Here is a 17,232-nt window from a genome sequence, read left to right on the forward strand (position 1 = left end):
CACAAAAAATAGTCTGCGTTTCAGATTACTGTCGGTTGTTCTGACTGAGTATTTGTGATATTTGCATCACAGCTTTGTTAACAAGATGAAGAGCATAATTATTATAGAGATACAGATGTAATCATGATAACCTTGTTTCTGATCTTTCCTGTTAGGATTTTGGAGATGATGGCTCCTTGTATATTACTAAAGTGACCACAACTCATATGGGAAATTACACCTGCTATGCTGATGGCTATGATAAGCTCTTTCAAACTCATATTCTTCAAGTGAATGGTAAGGAGAAATGTTGCAATTACCAAGTCATAAGAGATTAGGATTTGGTTTTTGTTAAGCAGATCTGTTGTTGCTGTTTTATCTTTTTAATAAAGTATTACAGTTTAACAGAAAATGAGATACAATTATATTTCTTTACTGTTCTCCTATGCAAAATAATAAAATATAATCATTTTCATTTAGTGCTTCTATATGAGTAATGTTAATTAAAAAGAGTAAGATAGTGCAGACGATTTCCTCTGCACAGTGAGCTGTTCACCTATGTATGTGTTGCCTGCAGAATAATGTATTTTATATTTATACGCATAAAGTAGGGAAAAATGAGAATGTTAAGAATGTTGCATTTAGTAAAATAATTTTAAAAATGCACTACCCTGAAATTTATTTTATGGTTCTACATTCACATTGTTAATTTTGATATCTAAGTGTGAATTTTAACTCTGGACATCTAAATTTATCTTGATGCAAGTTCTATGGACCGCTTTCGTGACCTATGTATCACAAAATCACAGAATTTTTGAGTGACCTACAGAGGTTATCTGGTGCCCTGCTCCCTAAATAGCCACCCCTAAGTAGGTTGCCCAGGATGATATCTGCATGTATTTTGATGATCGTTGAGGAGAGAGACTCTACAGTCTCTCGGGGCAACCTATGCCAATGCTCGGTGTTGGACAAAACTCAACTGCTGTTGTTTCTGGTGCCCTGAAGACAGCATCATCATCATTTGGCTCTTTTTCCTACATCTCTTTCTTTTTTTCTCTTTTTTTTTTTTTTTTCCCAAATACTTTTAACCTCCATTGATGAGACACTCACCAAGGGTCCCACTGTACTTTATCCTCAGTGAGGTTTGATGTCTTTTTTTTTTTTTTTGAGTGACCTTGTGTTTTCCTATTGTTTTAGCCTTTATATTTATCTTTGACTCTTAAATCCACCTTTACACACCAAACTACCTATATGTCATCTCATGTTGATACTCAGTCCTGTCTAGAATCATGCTTGAATTCAGTCTTCTCCTGCATGTTTAGTTTGCATTAACAGACTCTTTTACTCTCTCCTGAAACTGGACATTATCCACTGCTGTTGTTATCATTCTTTGTTTCGGTATTTGTTAGACACTTGCATTAACCCTTATCTTACTTTTCCCGACATCTATTTTCAAAACATGCTGGATTTTTACCTCGTATTCACATTATTCATTGATAATCACACCAAATGCAGTTGCTTAGATTTTACTTGCTTTTTATATGGTTCACTCTTAACAGTTCTTTTTCCCCCACACTTTCTGCTTGTTAATATCCTTCGCACTTTAAATGACTTTGATGTTTAGTGCTTGTTTGCTGTTTTCTTAATGTCATCTCTGCCATTGTGTTTCTCAAGGAAATCAGCTTAGAGTATCTGTTTATCCATCTTATTTTTTTTTCAGTTTATTTCTTTCAACATTTTGTAAATGGACTGTCCTCCCTGAGATAATACATGACATCATCATATTTTCCTCCTTTAAATTTACCTGCAGGAATTGTTTTCTGTCACTTGAAAAGAAAGGTAGCAAATGCTGGCTTGACTAGTCCTGGGAAGATTAACGTGCAGCTTACTTGTGTTTTAATCCCTACAAACGTAGCAGAATTATTAATGAACTTGTCATCGCAAGAGGTCCTTGACCAACTTCCTCCTCTGCTGTTTAATGTGTCATGCTATAACCTAATTTATTTATAAAATTATATTTTAAAGTTAAAGTGTTTTTCACATTTAGCTTTTTGGCTCAGTTCAGTAGAGTGATGTATGCCCCATAGAGGCATAACTCCACTTAAGTTAATTTTTTTCTGTAAAAGTATAATGTTATGGAGCATAATTTGGGAGAGGTGAAGGAGGACAACTATGCTTTTCTGGTGCCTAAGTGTCTGTCAGAAGATTGTATTTTTCATTTGGAGACCACCTTTATGTTCTAAATGCAATTGCTGTTGTTGATATCATTTATTAAAAAAAAAATTTTTTAAAATGTCTAAGAAAATCATCCACATTTGCTCTGGTCAGATAGCTGTGGTACTTTTCCATACCATTTTGGTTGCAGATTTCTGGCGGAGCACAGGAAGGAACCAATCCCTTAGATCAATAGTATTGTTTGCTGTGGATAAACGGAGTTAAAAAAAACACTGAGATTTAAAGCTCTGGTGAAGTGAACAGATCTTATATACTTTAAATCTGTACTTCTGAGTAGTAATCTTCCTAAGCACAGGCGTGATGGTCAGTACTTGTAGCTGTGATAATGACTAATTAATATAATGATACTTGTATTAACAGGAGAGTCAGACAAAGGTTAATGGGATAATGAGGCTCTGATCTCAAAGATCTAATGTGAGGGTTCAAAGAAAACAATGTAATTATTTTTAAAGTTCTTGAGTCTATTTGTACAAATTTGTATTTTTTATACTATACGCGTAGTTTGCAATTATTTATATAAATATAATTTTAATTTACTTTTCTTTTAAATTAAATTTAAGATTTTCATTTGTGTAATCTACAAGTTTTGAATTGCCTTGTACATCCCTAAGGAATAATGAACTTGCTTTGGAGTCTTTAAACAATATAGATAATCAGCCCTGTAAAAGATGTGTTTTGTGGTGAAAAAATTCAGTCTAATCTTATTTAAGTAATATGGTAAGTAAATGTAGTAAGCAATATTATACATTGGTATTTGAGCATTTTTCCTGTAAACATTTAAAAAAAATAGAGAGAGAGCGCCATAATGGTCCAAGAGTAATTGTTTCATTAAATAATGCTAATTATTAATATTTACATAATATTTATAAAAAATCAAAGTTTTATTTGTGACTTTTTGTGACTATAATTTTGATCTATTTTATTAAAACTTTATCTGGGGCAAGCTCTAATAAGATTAACCTCAATTGTATTTTCTACCTACAAAAACTAATTTTTACTATTATACGTTGAGGACTAAATACTGAGACCAACTCATAACAGACATTCTTATGTCCAAAACACATACGTAGTATTGAAGCCCCTGCTTTAAACTCATGATATGCTTTATAATTCTGTATGCAGAATGTAAGTTCCATAAGGTGTATCACTATGGCATTCATCTATAAGATATCATCTAAGTGGCTGACGCTGCTGATATATTTAAGAGAAGCAGCCAAGTGTTTCTTGATTGAATACTGGAAAAGTCATTCAACATAGAAGGTCTTCAGGATGCCCTTTCTGAAAACTAAAATGTTTGGTCTCATTAATTCATGGAACTGCTGAGTCTTCAGCTCCACCAAAAGCCATATTTTCTCACAGTATTTTTGTAATCAAATGGTCACAATAATGAGTGTCTGAGCCTGATAGTTTGATATTTTTTTTCCCCCCTCCATATACCTGTGATACTGAAATTCATGCCATCAGGTATTGCCTTTGTGCTGTTGACATCATATATTCAAAAACCTACGAATTAGGAAGTCTGTTTTCAGGTAATGACAGCAATATGCATTGGTCTTAATATCATAGAAGCTAAAAATGTATATCTAATACTGTCTCTTGTAATATATGTGAAACATCAAGTCCATAATTTGTCATTAAAATCCTTTACTTAAAAAGAATCTGGTACAAATAGGACAACATAAATGCAGAGGTGAGTCATCTGTACTTCAGAAACATTTGTATCATTTCCCTGCTGCTAATTTGTTAGCCTTCTTTTTTTTTTTTCCACAGCAACTTTTCAAAATTTATAGAATAGTTTTTCCAAATTAACTAGCTGAAACAGAACATTGTAACAAACTCAGAAAGTCTTGTAATGTGAGTTGCTGTACTGTTGGGTAGGAAGCCATCTCTCTCTAAAAGTGTTAAAGGAACATTATTAAAAATTATTAGTATTTCTTGTTACTACTTTTCTGAGGATTACATGAACCTGACATACAAAAGTCTTGAAAAATTATATTGAAAAAGCTGAAATACCCAAAAAGCTTGAGTTTTCTTTTTAATTCAAAGCTTATCAAGTTATATGCTCTTTGTAAGCAGAGATGTTTTGTAAGTGGAGATTGATTACAATTACAGTTTTAGACTTATTTTCAGTAATTTTTTTTATAACTCACTTCTTCTATTTTACAAGTATATGCATGCCATAGCCTAAATTTTTCGAAGAATAATTTGAGGAATTTTACTTTTGACAAGGTTTCTATGCAAGCAAACAAAATATCATTAGCCTTATTATAAACAAAAAGGAAGACTGCCTTCAAAACTATTCTAAGAATATACATATATGTAACGCAAATGTGTCATTTTCCTTTCTATTTATGTACTAATGATGGTATCCTGCTCCCTGAGCTTTTACACAAGGCAACTTCTTTGCAGAGAGATAACAACAATTTTCACAAGTAAAAGGCCTACTGAAAAAAATGAAAACTTTCAGTACCTTAAGGTAAAGAAAAGAGTCCAGACCCTCAACCAGATATAAATCGGTGATTTATAGCGGCTGAGGAATTCCTTGCTATCTTTGTTTTTCCAAAGAAAATATCTCAGTTCAATCAAAACAAAGAGAGCAGTAGAAGAACATAATTCACTATACATATTATGTTTCTTTCTGAAACAGATACATTCTCTCTGGATTCCAGACAGATTGAACAGTCTATTTTCTCTCATAATTTTTTAGACCTGGCTGAAATAGTCTTCAGGGGTTTTCGTAACAATTGTAAGAAGTATCGAGTAGTTATATATTCATCATATTTGGAGTTAGCAATCTCATGTGGCTTGTTGAACTGAATGTAGGATTCATCCAATTACGTATTATGTATGATTCTGGTAAAGACAATCATTCCATGTCCTGTCCCATTCCCCACACCCCTTTTTAATCTGTGTAATGACTTCTCCCTTACAAAGTAGGCTTCTTTTTAAGACATTAGAATATACCTCTTTGAAAGTCAGCAGTAATGATTACATTGTTTATGTACTTAAAAATTGCTTTATGTGAATATTTATGCTGTTACCTAAAAAAAAGTGACTGAAATGAGCCCAAAGAGTTTGTATCTAGCTTGTCATGCCAAATTAATTTTTCTGACTGAGCCCACACTACACTAATATTTCAATTGCCTGCATGCATCAGTTCCACAGTTCCTAGGGGCATATTACAGGTAGGCTCTAGGGTAATTTGAAAACAAACATTTAAATGCAAAGCAAATATTGAAAAAAATTTTAGTCATGTAGATAATCTATCAGACCAGAATTGCTGGGGAAATTAGGAAATGGCAGGAAATAGAGGGAAAGTATCCCTCCGTAGAGGGCCACGAAGATGATGAGAGCACTGGAGTACTTCTCCTATGAAGAACGACTGAGAGAGATGAGGCTGTTCAGCCTGGAGAAGAGAAGGCTCCTCTCCGTGAAAGGGAGACCTTTCAATACTTACAGGGGGCTTATAAAACAGATGGAGAGTTTCCTTTTACTTTTTCATTATTTGCAAATAATGAGAGTACAAGGGGGAATGTTTTTTAAACTAAAGGAAGGGAGATTTAGATTAGATGTTAGGAGGAATTCTTCGCTCAGAGGGTGGTGAGGCACTGGCACTGGTTGCCCAGAGAAGCTGTGGGTGCCCCATTCTTGTAAGTGTTCGAGACCAGGTTGGATGGGGCCCTGGGCAACCTGCTGTTGTGGGTGACATCTCTGCCCATGGCAGAGAGTTGGAACTAGATGGTCATTAAGATCCTTTCCAAACCAAGCCATTCTACTCTGAATATGGCAAGAAATTAAATATAAAGGTGTCTGGGAGAACACCGCTAAAGGGAACAGGACCTACTCCAGAAATACAGGCCACACAGATCCTGCCAGAGAGAGGAGAAAACTGGGAAGAGGTGGAGGGAGAAGAGGCACGACAATGTCAGGCTTGAGATAAAAATGCTTGTATGGTAAAAATATTGTGCGCATTCCCTTCCAGAGACTGGAAGAAGAAAATGGCAACCTTATATCCTTGTTTTTGATATGCCCATGCTCTCAGCCGGTAGTCTAGACAATTAGCAGCCACGATTTTCACATTTTTAATCTTTTTCCACATTGTTTTACTATGTTTTTGTAGGTGGCATATTGGGGTTATGTATAATTTTCTATATATGTTATTTGAAAAGACCCTCATCTCTAATTGGGATTAAAATATCCCTGCAACCTACTGATTTTCACATCTTAATTGAGATGCAGTACATTTGTGTATTTCTTGCAGCGTAGAAATCTGAGGCATTTCTATGCTGTAATAGGACGGCATGCTGGGATATTTCTTGTAAACAGTTGGATAGCATTTGAAAATATTTAATCTCTTGCCAAAATAGACACAGTTAATTTTTGATCTTGTTACCTTCTTTCATTATCAACTGATAATTCATCCTCTATCCAGCTGTGTTTTGTGACACAGCAAAGTATTCCACATTTTTAAAGCTACATTAAACAAAACTTTGGGTAATAGGAAACATACTTCGTTAACCTTCATTACAGGTTGTTGCTTTCTGTTTTTGTTTTTTCGTTATTGTTTGTTTAGAAACAACTTCAAAATACTTTTCTCTATGTTTAATTAAATAGATGATCAACAATTACTCATTTAAAAATTCTATGCAGTGAGATTATTAAATCATTGATTACCAATAGGAATATGTCCACTTTGATGTCATATGTCAATAATGATGTAGTGTGCAGCAGATTTTTAGTTGGTAAGCAGCAAACCTTGTAAAAATGATGTCAACAGTTCTTACATTTTGCTAACAAACTCAGAAGACTAGTCTAAGCTATGAACTTCTAGAGTTCGAAAAGAAACCATTCAAATCAGATGCTTTAGTACCAGGACTTAAATAAAATTAGCCTCAGATCCAGATATGTGAGATACTCTGGTAAAATTCAGTTATCTAGTTACATGTATAAAGCGCATACAATATAAACTTATTTCTTTTTAACTTGGCTACGTATACTTGTCTATATGAATTATAATTATCATTCGGTTGATCTACCTGATAAGAAACGCAATATCAAGTAACCCATATAACACAATAAAATGACTTGCTTTTGTTTTTGTGGCTTTCAAATAAGCAATATTTAATTCTAGGACTATTGTATTAATTAAAGTAAAAAGAAATATAGAAAGCTTTAAATCAGATACAGAAGTTCCTGTAGTTCTGTAGCACGTATCTAATGCAGCCATGCATTTTATTGAGACAGAAGTTTCCCAGAAAACGTAAGAAATTTCCCATGTCAATACCTATAATACATGACTTTGAATTTTTACATGACTTCAAAATGTTATAATTAAGTATAAAAAAAAGGTAGTAAGTATCATAAATGTGATTACATGTGTTATACAGGTAACACAGGTCACTGGTAGGTGTTTTAGGGGGGAAATGTAGTGTTGAAAGTGTTAAAAGTTTTGTGAAATAAGACAATTATCTCTGTATGTCACATCATAACTTGCTGATTGTACATTATTAGTATATTTTTAAGTAATTTAAGGGAAAAAAAATAGTCAATTCTAAATCTATTGAATTAGAATTTAGGCTTTTCTTTGACTTCACAGGCAGTGAAAAGAGGTTTTACTCACAGAACGTTCTTTTTGCTTCAGAATTTACTGTGACAGAGTTCAGCATTGAGTGTCACTGAATATGTGACTAATACCACATCTGTGTATTGCACTGTCATTATATATAGCTGCAAGACTCTTTAGAGTTGTTTATAATCATTTTTTTTAAATGAAGGTAATACTCTTCTCTACTAAATCATAACTGTTTTCTGCCTTCAGTTCCACCAGTCATCCGGGTCTATCCAGAGAGTCAGGCAAGGGAGCCAGGTGTGACAGCTAGCCTTCGGTGCCATGCTGAAGGTATTCCTAACCCACAGCTTGGCTGGCTGAAGAATGGAATTGATATCACTCCGAAGTTATCTAAACAGCTAACCCTTCAAGGTAAAGGGGTATATATTTTTTTCTACATGTTCCAAATGCTCTATCACTGCATCCTTTCTGTACTAGCTGTCCTTACATAGTTTCAAACAAGGGTTGAAGTCAGCTAAAACATTTTAGATGATGTCTTGCAGTTACTCCTGAAGAAATGTTTTTTTTTCTCTGCTTTATCTTTATTGAAATAACAGTTGTACTAACTGGCAGAATTACCAGGAAATGGTAATTTAGGTGGAAAGGACAGGAGGAGAAATATATGAAATGATTGTGCTTTTATATGAGGGTTCCCAGCAGACCTCAAGGGGAACACAAAGACACTACAACCAAAACAAACAAACACCAAAAAAAAAAAAAAAAACCACCAAAACCAAACCAACACAGCTAAAAGGAAACCTAACTTTTAAACAACATTAAAGGCAAGTCTGTGAATCTTCTATGAATCTTCAGGGCTTGAAGATTTCAGTGAACCTGCCCAGCCAACATGACATTCTTACGTACTCCTTCTGGTGATATTTGATCAGCCATAGGAAAAAAAAATCTCGTGTGGTCAGTTTTCTCTTCAAAATCTTATTTCATTCATCTGCAAAAATAGGACATGTATTAGGATATGATAGGCTGCAGTGTGAGATACAGTAGGACAGGTAGACGGCAACTGCTTCTGTAAAGAGAGTTTTACCTTCTCTATAAGTGATGGAGTTCTCTGTACTGTCAAGGCCCTCTCTCTGGGATGTATGTGAACAATTGTTTTACAGACAGACTTCCTAATATGCATAGACAATGGTGGACTCTTTCTGGTGAATTTCTCTTTCATAGCAGCATTCTATTGATTTCTCTTGTAGAGATTTGAGTGGAAAGTTTTCCCCTCTCCCCTTTTTTTTCCTCTCCTTGCCTCTGTATCATGTATTTATGATAAATAAATAACATCGTTTCTTCTCAAAACAAAAACCATCTAATTCTATTTTCTTGATTGCATTTATGAAATAATTTTTTTAAAATCCCATTGCATTTTCTGATTTTTTTAATCCCAGAGTTAAACTAGCTGCATGTTAGCTTCAGGCAAAAGATGGCCTAGAGAGAATGTTATACCATGACCCAGTGTTCCTCCTGGTCCATATTTTAAAATACATTGAAAACTGTTTTTAAAATATAGATCCTACAGCAGAAAAAGTATTCCACACTTAAAATGCATTGAATCGTTATTCGTATCACATTATTTAAAAAGACCTTTGCCTGGACTGTTTGTTGACATTCCTACTCAAGCTGACATACAACTCCTCATTTGTGTGCAAATGCTTATTTTTCACATATAAAACCCATCTGTGTTTACTTTGCCAGAGATTTGTGTGAAAATATTCCTGAAACTGTTACAGAGGGTAGTTTCCATAGACTTCTACAGTGATGTAGGTATAAAACTCCAGTGTGCATGTTTTTTTTTTTTGTAGTTACACTGCACTTAACAAGAAGGCAAAACCAGGTTCCTCTGGTTGCTAGAAACAATTAGTTCTATTAATATTATTATTTATGTTGAAAATTTACCACATTATGTTCCATGGAAAGCTTGGTTATCTTGTGTAATAGAGTGTCAAGTGACTAAATTCAACATAACAAACACACAATATTTGCCTCATTTAAAAAAAGAGGACCATAGTTATTTAAACCTATATAAAATCTCGGACAGATACTTGGCTCCAAACTGAAAAATCTGTGGAGGCGTTGCAGATTTCTGTCAGATGAATGAGTGTATGCAGTACACTAGCCACTTGAATACCTTTTGATTAGTTTGGCTTGTCTCCAAGTTATGAAGTAAGGAGTGAAAACAGTTTAATTAGCAGAGAAAGCCTTCTGAGTGTTTAATCTGAAAGCACTGTAGCATGTCTGTATGTTGAATTTTTCCTCTTCTTTCAGCAAATGGCAGTGAGGTTCATATTAGCAATGTGCGCTATGAAGATACAGGAGCATATACCTGTATTGCAAAGAACGAAGCAGGGGTGGATGAAGACATTTCTTCTCTTTTTGTAGAAGATTCAGCTCGAAAGACCCGTAAGTATTATAAGAACTATTAAAAAATACATGTAACTCTTACTTAAATGTGAAATTGCTATTAAAAATTATGAAACGTTGAATAAAATGAGTATGTGTAAATAAATTATTTTAAAAAATGTTTAAATAATGATATTTAAAAGTTGCTGAAGACAGAGTGAGTAATCTAAAAGTTTATTTAGAAGTGAAATGAAATCTTCAAATCATTCTGTGAATTGATATATTTTTTACATTGCTGTTGTAATTTGGATGGTTTCCCCATGCAACCTTAGTTGCATGTGAAGGGAAGGGGAACCAGATACTTAAAAACAAAAAACAAAAACAAACAAAACAAACAAACAAACAAACAACAACAACAAAAAAAAACAATAAACCTGATATGTGGTTCCTGGAAGCAGGGGGGGAGACACCAAAAAACCCAAACTTTTCTAGTCTTTCTTCCTGCATGTTCTTGATATGTATCAAGAGTCAGACTTGGCTGTCATGACATCCCATCATCACAGGACTTGATCTCAACTGCTAGGAGTGCTCAGTCAGGTCCGGATCAGTTCTAGTTGGCCCATGCTGTCTTATGCACTGATAACAATGGCTCTGGAGCAATGTGTAGCAACAGTGACAACATTTGCTCACTAAGTTGGGAGTTCACTGTGTCAAATAAATCTTTTCTACCACCCTAAAGTGTCTGTCTTTATCCTTCGTGAAAAGGTAGCAGGGCTTATAAACCTGGTTTACCTTTGTCTTAATACTTCTTTCCCATCCCCTTTCCTCTGCTCATAAAATCCATTCCTGAGTTTACCTGCTTTTGTTTTGGCTTTGGTTTTAAATGAGTTACTTACATATTCACTGGTAATACATAGTAAAATGATAGTTATTTTACTAGTAAGTCTGATTGCATTAACTTAAGGCACTCACATTTATCTAGAAGCTTATTTAACAGTAATGAGTACTCAACAGAAAATACTGGAGGCAGAATTAATAGCACTGCAAGTCTGACACTTCCTCTCATAAGATGCTGAATTCAGTTACATATGGGTTTATTAAGCTTTAAATGTTTCAAGGAAATCCTCCATGTGGGAAAACTTTTATAGCCCAAGTGTTAATATCTTTATTTAGCTGCTTTCAGTAACACTAATTATAACTGTCAGTTCAAAATTCTTAACATGTTTTTTTTGTGTGTCACAAAAATGACTGCTCAGACAGTTTTGAGAAGGCAGCTCAAATAAGTTGTTTGATCATGTTATATTTCTAGTAATCTGGTGATATGAAGCAGCTCAGTCACCTTCATTTGCCTTTTCCAGTCTGTGAAAAGAATTGAGACTGTTGCCAAATTACAAAACCTTGACAAGTAGCATTTTTTTTTAATGTTTGGTTAAACTTGTTTGGCCTTAACAACAAATCATTTATATCCAACTGTCCAGTTTCCAAATATTGTAGTAGTCTAAACTATTGTGTTCTCTAAAGACATGATCTGCAGTAATAATGCTTTCAGGAATTGTAATATGATGCAATAATTTTACATCAGCCAACTTTACGTGATTGTTAAGTCACGTACCATGCAATGAACACTGCTGGCAATAAATGCTTCACATTCTACTAGCAGTAAGTTGGGAGCTGTTATGATAGCCTTTGGTGTCATGAAAGACGTAAATGAAGGAAGAGCAAATGTAACTCAAATTATTCATATGAAAATTCATCCAAAAGACATGGTCTCCTTCCTTCCTACAAAAATCTTTCACTATGGAAGTTCTGTGTCATATGTTGAAGGGAGGCATTTTATCATTGTGTTTCGTCACATCTGAACATAGCTTCCTCAGTATCAGTGGATGTATAAAAATGAACATAGTCCAGAGATGCATCGTGATATAATTCAAATAGAGGTGAAACACATATTTACAGGAGATGTTTATTCTGGTATTGTGATTTGTTTACTCTGTCTCAAAAACCCATTTCTGTACATGCAAGAAAATAAAGGTACATACTAGTGAAAAAGAGCAATTGCTATGGATATCATAACAATTAAATGAATAAACTGCCTTCACAGGTTTAAATTTGGATAGACACTTAATGTACTTGCTCTTTTTTTTTCTTTTTTTTTTTTTAAATCTGTACTTCTGTTGAAAAATGTTGCTTTGAAGGGAGGATAACTTAGCATTAGAAAGCCCGTGTACTTTAATTTCAGTTTTATTATTAACTCTTCTCTGCTTGTTTTTATATTTATCTCAAAACACTGCTTCATGGATCAAATTAGGGATTATTAGGAAAGAGAATGGTATAGGTATAACCACCTGGATAGGATTTGGGGCTTTTTTTCCCCCACCCACACATTTTAAACCCAAGGCTATTTTCTTCTACTACAATTCAATGCCTGCTGTTGAGGTCAGAAGTTGCATTCTAAAGGTATTCTCTGATGTAAATGTGATTTTATATTATCTGATATAAACTGATATATTTTTATAAATTTACATTTATCCTTCTTTAAGGGAATAAAGCAGACATTTATTTTTATAATCAAGCTGTGGTTTTGTTTGTTTGTTTTCGTTGTTGGTGGTGTTTTTTGATTCCTATTTGTTTTTTGTTTGTTTTGGTTTTGTTTTCCCTTATTGAAATACAGAAGCTACCCTTCTGGAAATCTTACAATAGAATATTGCTTTGGAACAAAAGCAGAACAGATTCTCACTAGCTTGTCAGTTAAACTGAGGTTATCTACTTTTTAAATTTCACACAAGGTAAAACTCATAGCAAAATAAAAGCATTTCAGAACATTGACTTGATTGGTTTTGGGAAGGCAGTGAGAACTTTTACAGTGGAACTTTAATTACGTTGCATTGAACGTGATGATAACTTATAAAATAAAGCAACATTATAAAATAAAATAAAATTATTTATAAAATAAGCAACATTATAATTATATTTATAAAATATAATTATAACAACATTATAATTATAATTATAAAATAAATAAGCAACATTATGAACACAGAGACTGGTTCCATTTTTTTTAGTAGTGTGTATTTTATTTTCCAATTAATAGTAAAAGGAAATGTTCACATTTGCACTTCCCCAAACCACTGTCTACATGCACATGAATGCTTTGGGTTATTAATGCTATCTTGCATAATAAGCCAAAGTTTTGGTAGTTATCCATGGAATCTTATTTGTAACATATCCCAAAATTTTTATATGAAAAACTCAGCAGTGTTTTTTGAGAAAAATCTAATATATACAGCAGAAAGGACACGACTAGATCATTCCTTTTGGGTTGAATAAATCTTACTAGTGTAAACAATGCCTAAAAGAAAATCTTATATTTTCCAGTAACTCTGCCTGAATTAAAACCAGTGCCATTATGGATAAATAAACTGTTAAATAATAAATTATTTTCTTCATCTGTGTGCCTAAAAATATTATCAGATTGCTAGTATTTCAGAGTTCACAGCATTGGTTGCATACATGTCTAATGCATGTGTCTGTATTACAAGCACTAAAGAAACAAAGTGAAGGACAAACCTGTATGAATTGTGGAATAGTGATGATAATAGCAAAAATAAAAAATATGTAATGCATAGGAAGGGAGCCAGGGTAGTGTTTATTTTCAGGCTTCTGAGCTTTAGCATAGAAATTTGAGTTCTAGTTCCCAAGTCAGTATACTTTAATGATAATGATTTATCATCAAGATGATAATTTGAGATGGAAGTGAATGGAAAATACTGTCAAAGTGCTTTTTCATTCAGATATGTTCCAAAGATGCCAACACTGAATGCTGAACTATTGCTCTTTCATGCATTGGTAAAAATGTTAATAATGGATGACAGTCTCAGCAATAGTTTGTCCTTTTCTTAGCAGTTCAGCATTTTGCAATGTGCATTAAAAATAAAACTTCTGAAAACATGTTTTCGTTTTTGCATTGTCTTAGGTGAGAGGAATTGTATTATTTTCTTTAATTTCAACATTATCAGCTCATTTTATAACTAAAATTTATTATACTTAACATGCGTCTAAATATGTGCCTGCTTTTTGCTAGATTTATGAAATTGTAATGGATTTTTTTTTAGTTTGTTTATATAGGCTTTACCTATATAAACATCTGTTTCAAACAATATCAGATCCAGTTTAATTCTTTTTATGTTGACCATTTAGGTCAAAACATTACACTTTTGCTTTCTGTCTCAATAAAAAGTTTTGCTGTGTCTTTGAATTTATAATGCTTCTGCTAATATACTATAATCACTCCCAAAATGGGTGTTAGGAAGAAAACAAGTTTTACTCATGGTAAAAACTCTAGAGTCATTTTACTGAAACCTTTTACATCATAATCTGGGACTTGATACTGGTGGTTCATGCAGAGAAATTGTCACTAAAATATACTGCAATTAAAGTAATGATTTTTCCAGAGTCTGTCACAGTAAAAACATCCCTTCAAGCAGTCTGTGATTTAAATAGTGGGTGGATGCTTCTTGGAGTTTGTTATCTTTCTGAAGATGCCATATGCACTTGGTAGACTCAGGCTGTGGGACTACCAGAGCAGAACGTATTTTCAGTGTAACTGCATTTTCTTTGCTCCATGAGCTATTGTGGATGTGAAAGTGAGGATAATTTTCTTCTTGGCTATTTGTGGCTCCTGTAGTGGTCCTCCATGTAGCATCCAAGGACATGTAGGAAAGGAGGAATAAGACTGGCTAAAATTGAAGAAGTGCAAGGGTCCTGGGAGAGGGACAACAGAAGAGAAGATTGTTAGAAGCAGAGGCCAATAATGTGAGGAAGAAAGGGATGACCCAGGCAGCAGCAGGTGAAAGAGGAAGGATTAATGAGAACACTTAACACTGAAAGGTACTGGATGGGAGGAAAAAGGGATAGGAGTACAAGTGCAAAATGATACCTTACATGCTACTTAATAATCCTATATTAGATGGGAGGTTGCATCCAAGAGCCTCTAGTTACTTTACTGCCTTGTTATCATTAAATATCTGTGGTCATGCAGCAACAGTACATATCTTATCCTGCTTCTCCTTTTAAATCTGTGTGGAGATTGGTCCTAATTCTAGGACCAATTAAAACAAACGAGAGAGATACTTGAGAAGATTCTGAACTAGCTATTGTTCTAGTAAGTAGAACATTTTTATTTAACTTGTCTTTTTAAGGAAGACAGCATATTAGAGTATTAGTCAAAAAGGTTGTAGGTAGCAACAGTATGTATTGTGAGATAATTTAAATAAAATGTATCTAGTTGTTCTTGTGTCATTCTGGCCACTTCTGGCAGAAAGAAGTTAATTTATCTGGTCTAAATTTGTAAATGCCATGTAACTAATTGAACTCTCAGTAGTTACTCTTCAGGCCTTGCAGTCTGTTACTTCTATATCACACCTGAAGAAGGGCCTGTGTGATTGAAAGATTGCCTTCTTTTTCCAATGATACCAGTTAATGCAGAGCCAATTGTGAAAAGCCTGGCTCTGTATTCATGAGAACCTTTGCAGGTGCTGGATGGTTGCTATTAGGTGACGCAAAGCCTTCTACTTTCCAGGCTAAACAAGCTCAGTTCTCTTGTTAATTTTCATCCTGGTGTCTGTATACTTTATGATATGGTCTTAGCTCTCTCTTCTACTTCCCAGCAGGCCCCTTGCCTGAGAATTTTTAGGATTTTGTTATCTCTGTTGGAGAAGATACTTTAGCCTGTGAAAACTTGGCTTTAAGCTGAAAGTAACTGTTTCATGAAACTGCTTTGCTGTAATTAGAAACTATTTATTATCATTGTTTAACATTTCTGCAAAATCTCTTGGACTACATATTCATTTCTTCTCCGTTAATTAGCCTCTTAGATTTATATTTAAAAAATACTAATTATCTCTGTATTCTGGTGTTGTCTTTATTAGCTCCTTACATGGCTTTTCAGAATGTTTATTTCAATGTGTCATGACTTTTGTAGTCAACAGAGGCATGCAATATAAAGGTAAATAGGGCTGTACATCCCATTTCTACAAGAGAGGCATCTAAACTGCGTGAACTGTGTTTTAATTCTCTAGAGACTGAAACCTCTTTTTTTGTGCTCTGAATTCTGTTTTCCCTCAAGTTTGCAGTAAAATCCACTGAGAATGAAGTAGTTGGTCTGGGAGATAGCTGGATGACCCCTGAAGTGAATGGTAAAAACATTCTGAGATTAACAGCCTGGTCTAAATCCCACTGAAGACAACAGAATCTCCCCTACTGTAAAGATCCTCTAAAAACACCTGAGAGAATTCAGCAGTGTTGGAAAGAGTCTCTACTGTAATCACATTTGTTATATAAATAGCAGTTTAAAATCTGTTTTTAGTTTCATTCCGATGCAGTTCGATTATTCAGAATAGTTATTTTCACGGATTCATAGATTTATGTGTGACGGAGCCATTTTATGTGGCTCTAATCTGTCTTCTCCATTTCACAAGACATTAAATTGCAACCTGCTATGCCTGAATACAGGTCTAATCCTTTGTTTGCCTGAACTGTATCCTCCCAGAAATGCATTTGTACCTGAGTTAAAGATACAAATAGATGGAAACTCCCTTATTTCTCTTGGTAATTTGCTTTAATAACTAATAATTTTCACTGCTCTAGAATTACATTCAGTTTCCATTTTGAATTCTGTTCTTCCTTCAGTTTCCTCCTTTGAATTTCATTTTTTTTCTCATAAATTAATGACAATTTAAGTATTCTTGCCCTGTGAATGTACAATTACTAAATATTAATTAATTTCTCTCTCATGAGAAGATTCTCATGATAAGACAATTACCATAGGACTTGGAAGGTCTTTTTTGGCCTGTAGATTGTAATTTGTTTGGGTAAGGTTTTCTTTAAAAAAAAAAAAAAAAAAAATGGGAAAAGCTGTTTGCAGAAGCAAATGTATTATATGTTTCTTTAATGCTCTAGATAAAGAGATACGTACTTCCTAAATTTTTTGTTCTACATGCAGTCACTCTTCTCATATTTTTCCATTCAAATCAGCAGCAGAAATTTATGTTCATATGCTTACTTAC

At 33.9% G+C, this 17,232-nt stretch overlaps 1 protein-coding gene across 1 annotated transcript in view; it reads left to right on the plus strand.

Moving 5' to 3' along the window:
• Positions 1-17,232, plus strand: part of FSTL5 (follistatin like 5) — a gene marked incomplete at both ends in the record, with an annotated part of 267,251 nt that overhangs the window by 202,806 nt on the left and 47,213 nt on the right. The window contains 3 exons of the mRNA XM_084286367.1: positions 156-276; positions 8,033-8,194; positions 10,094-10,228. Of these exons, the coding sequence (XP_084142493.1) occupies positions 156-276; positions 8,033-8,194; positions 10,094-10,228 (418 nt within the window). The remainder of the gene's footprint in view (positions 1-155; positions 277-8,032; positions 8,195-10,093; positions 10,229-17,232) is intronic.

The sequence above is a fragment of the Netta rufina genome, assembly GCF_964035555.1.
Source record: "Netta rufina genome assembly, chromosome: 4".
Lineage (NCBI taxonomy): Eukaryota > Metazoa > Chordata > Aves > Anseriformes > Anatidae > Netta > Netta rufina.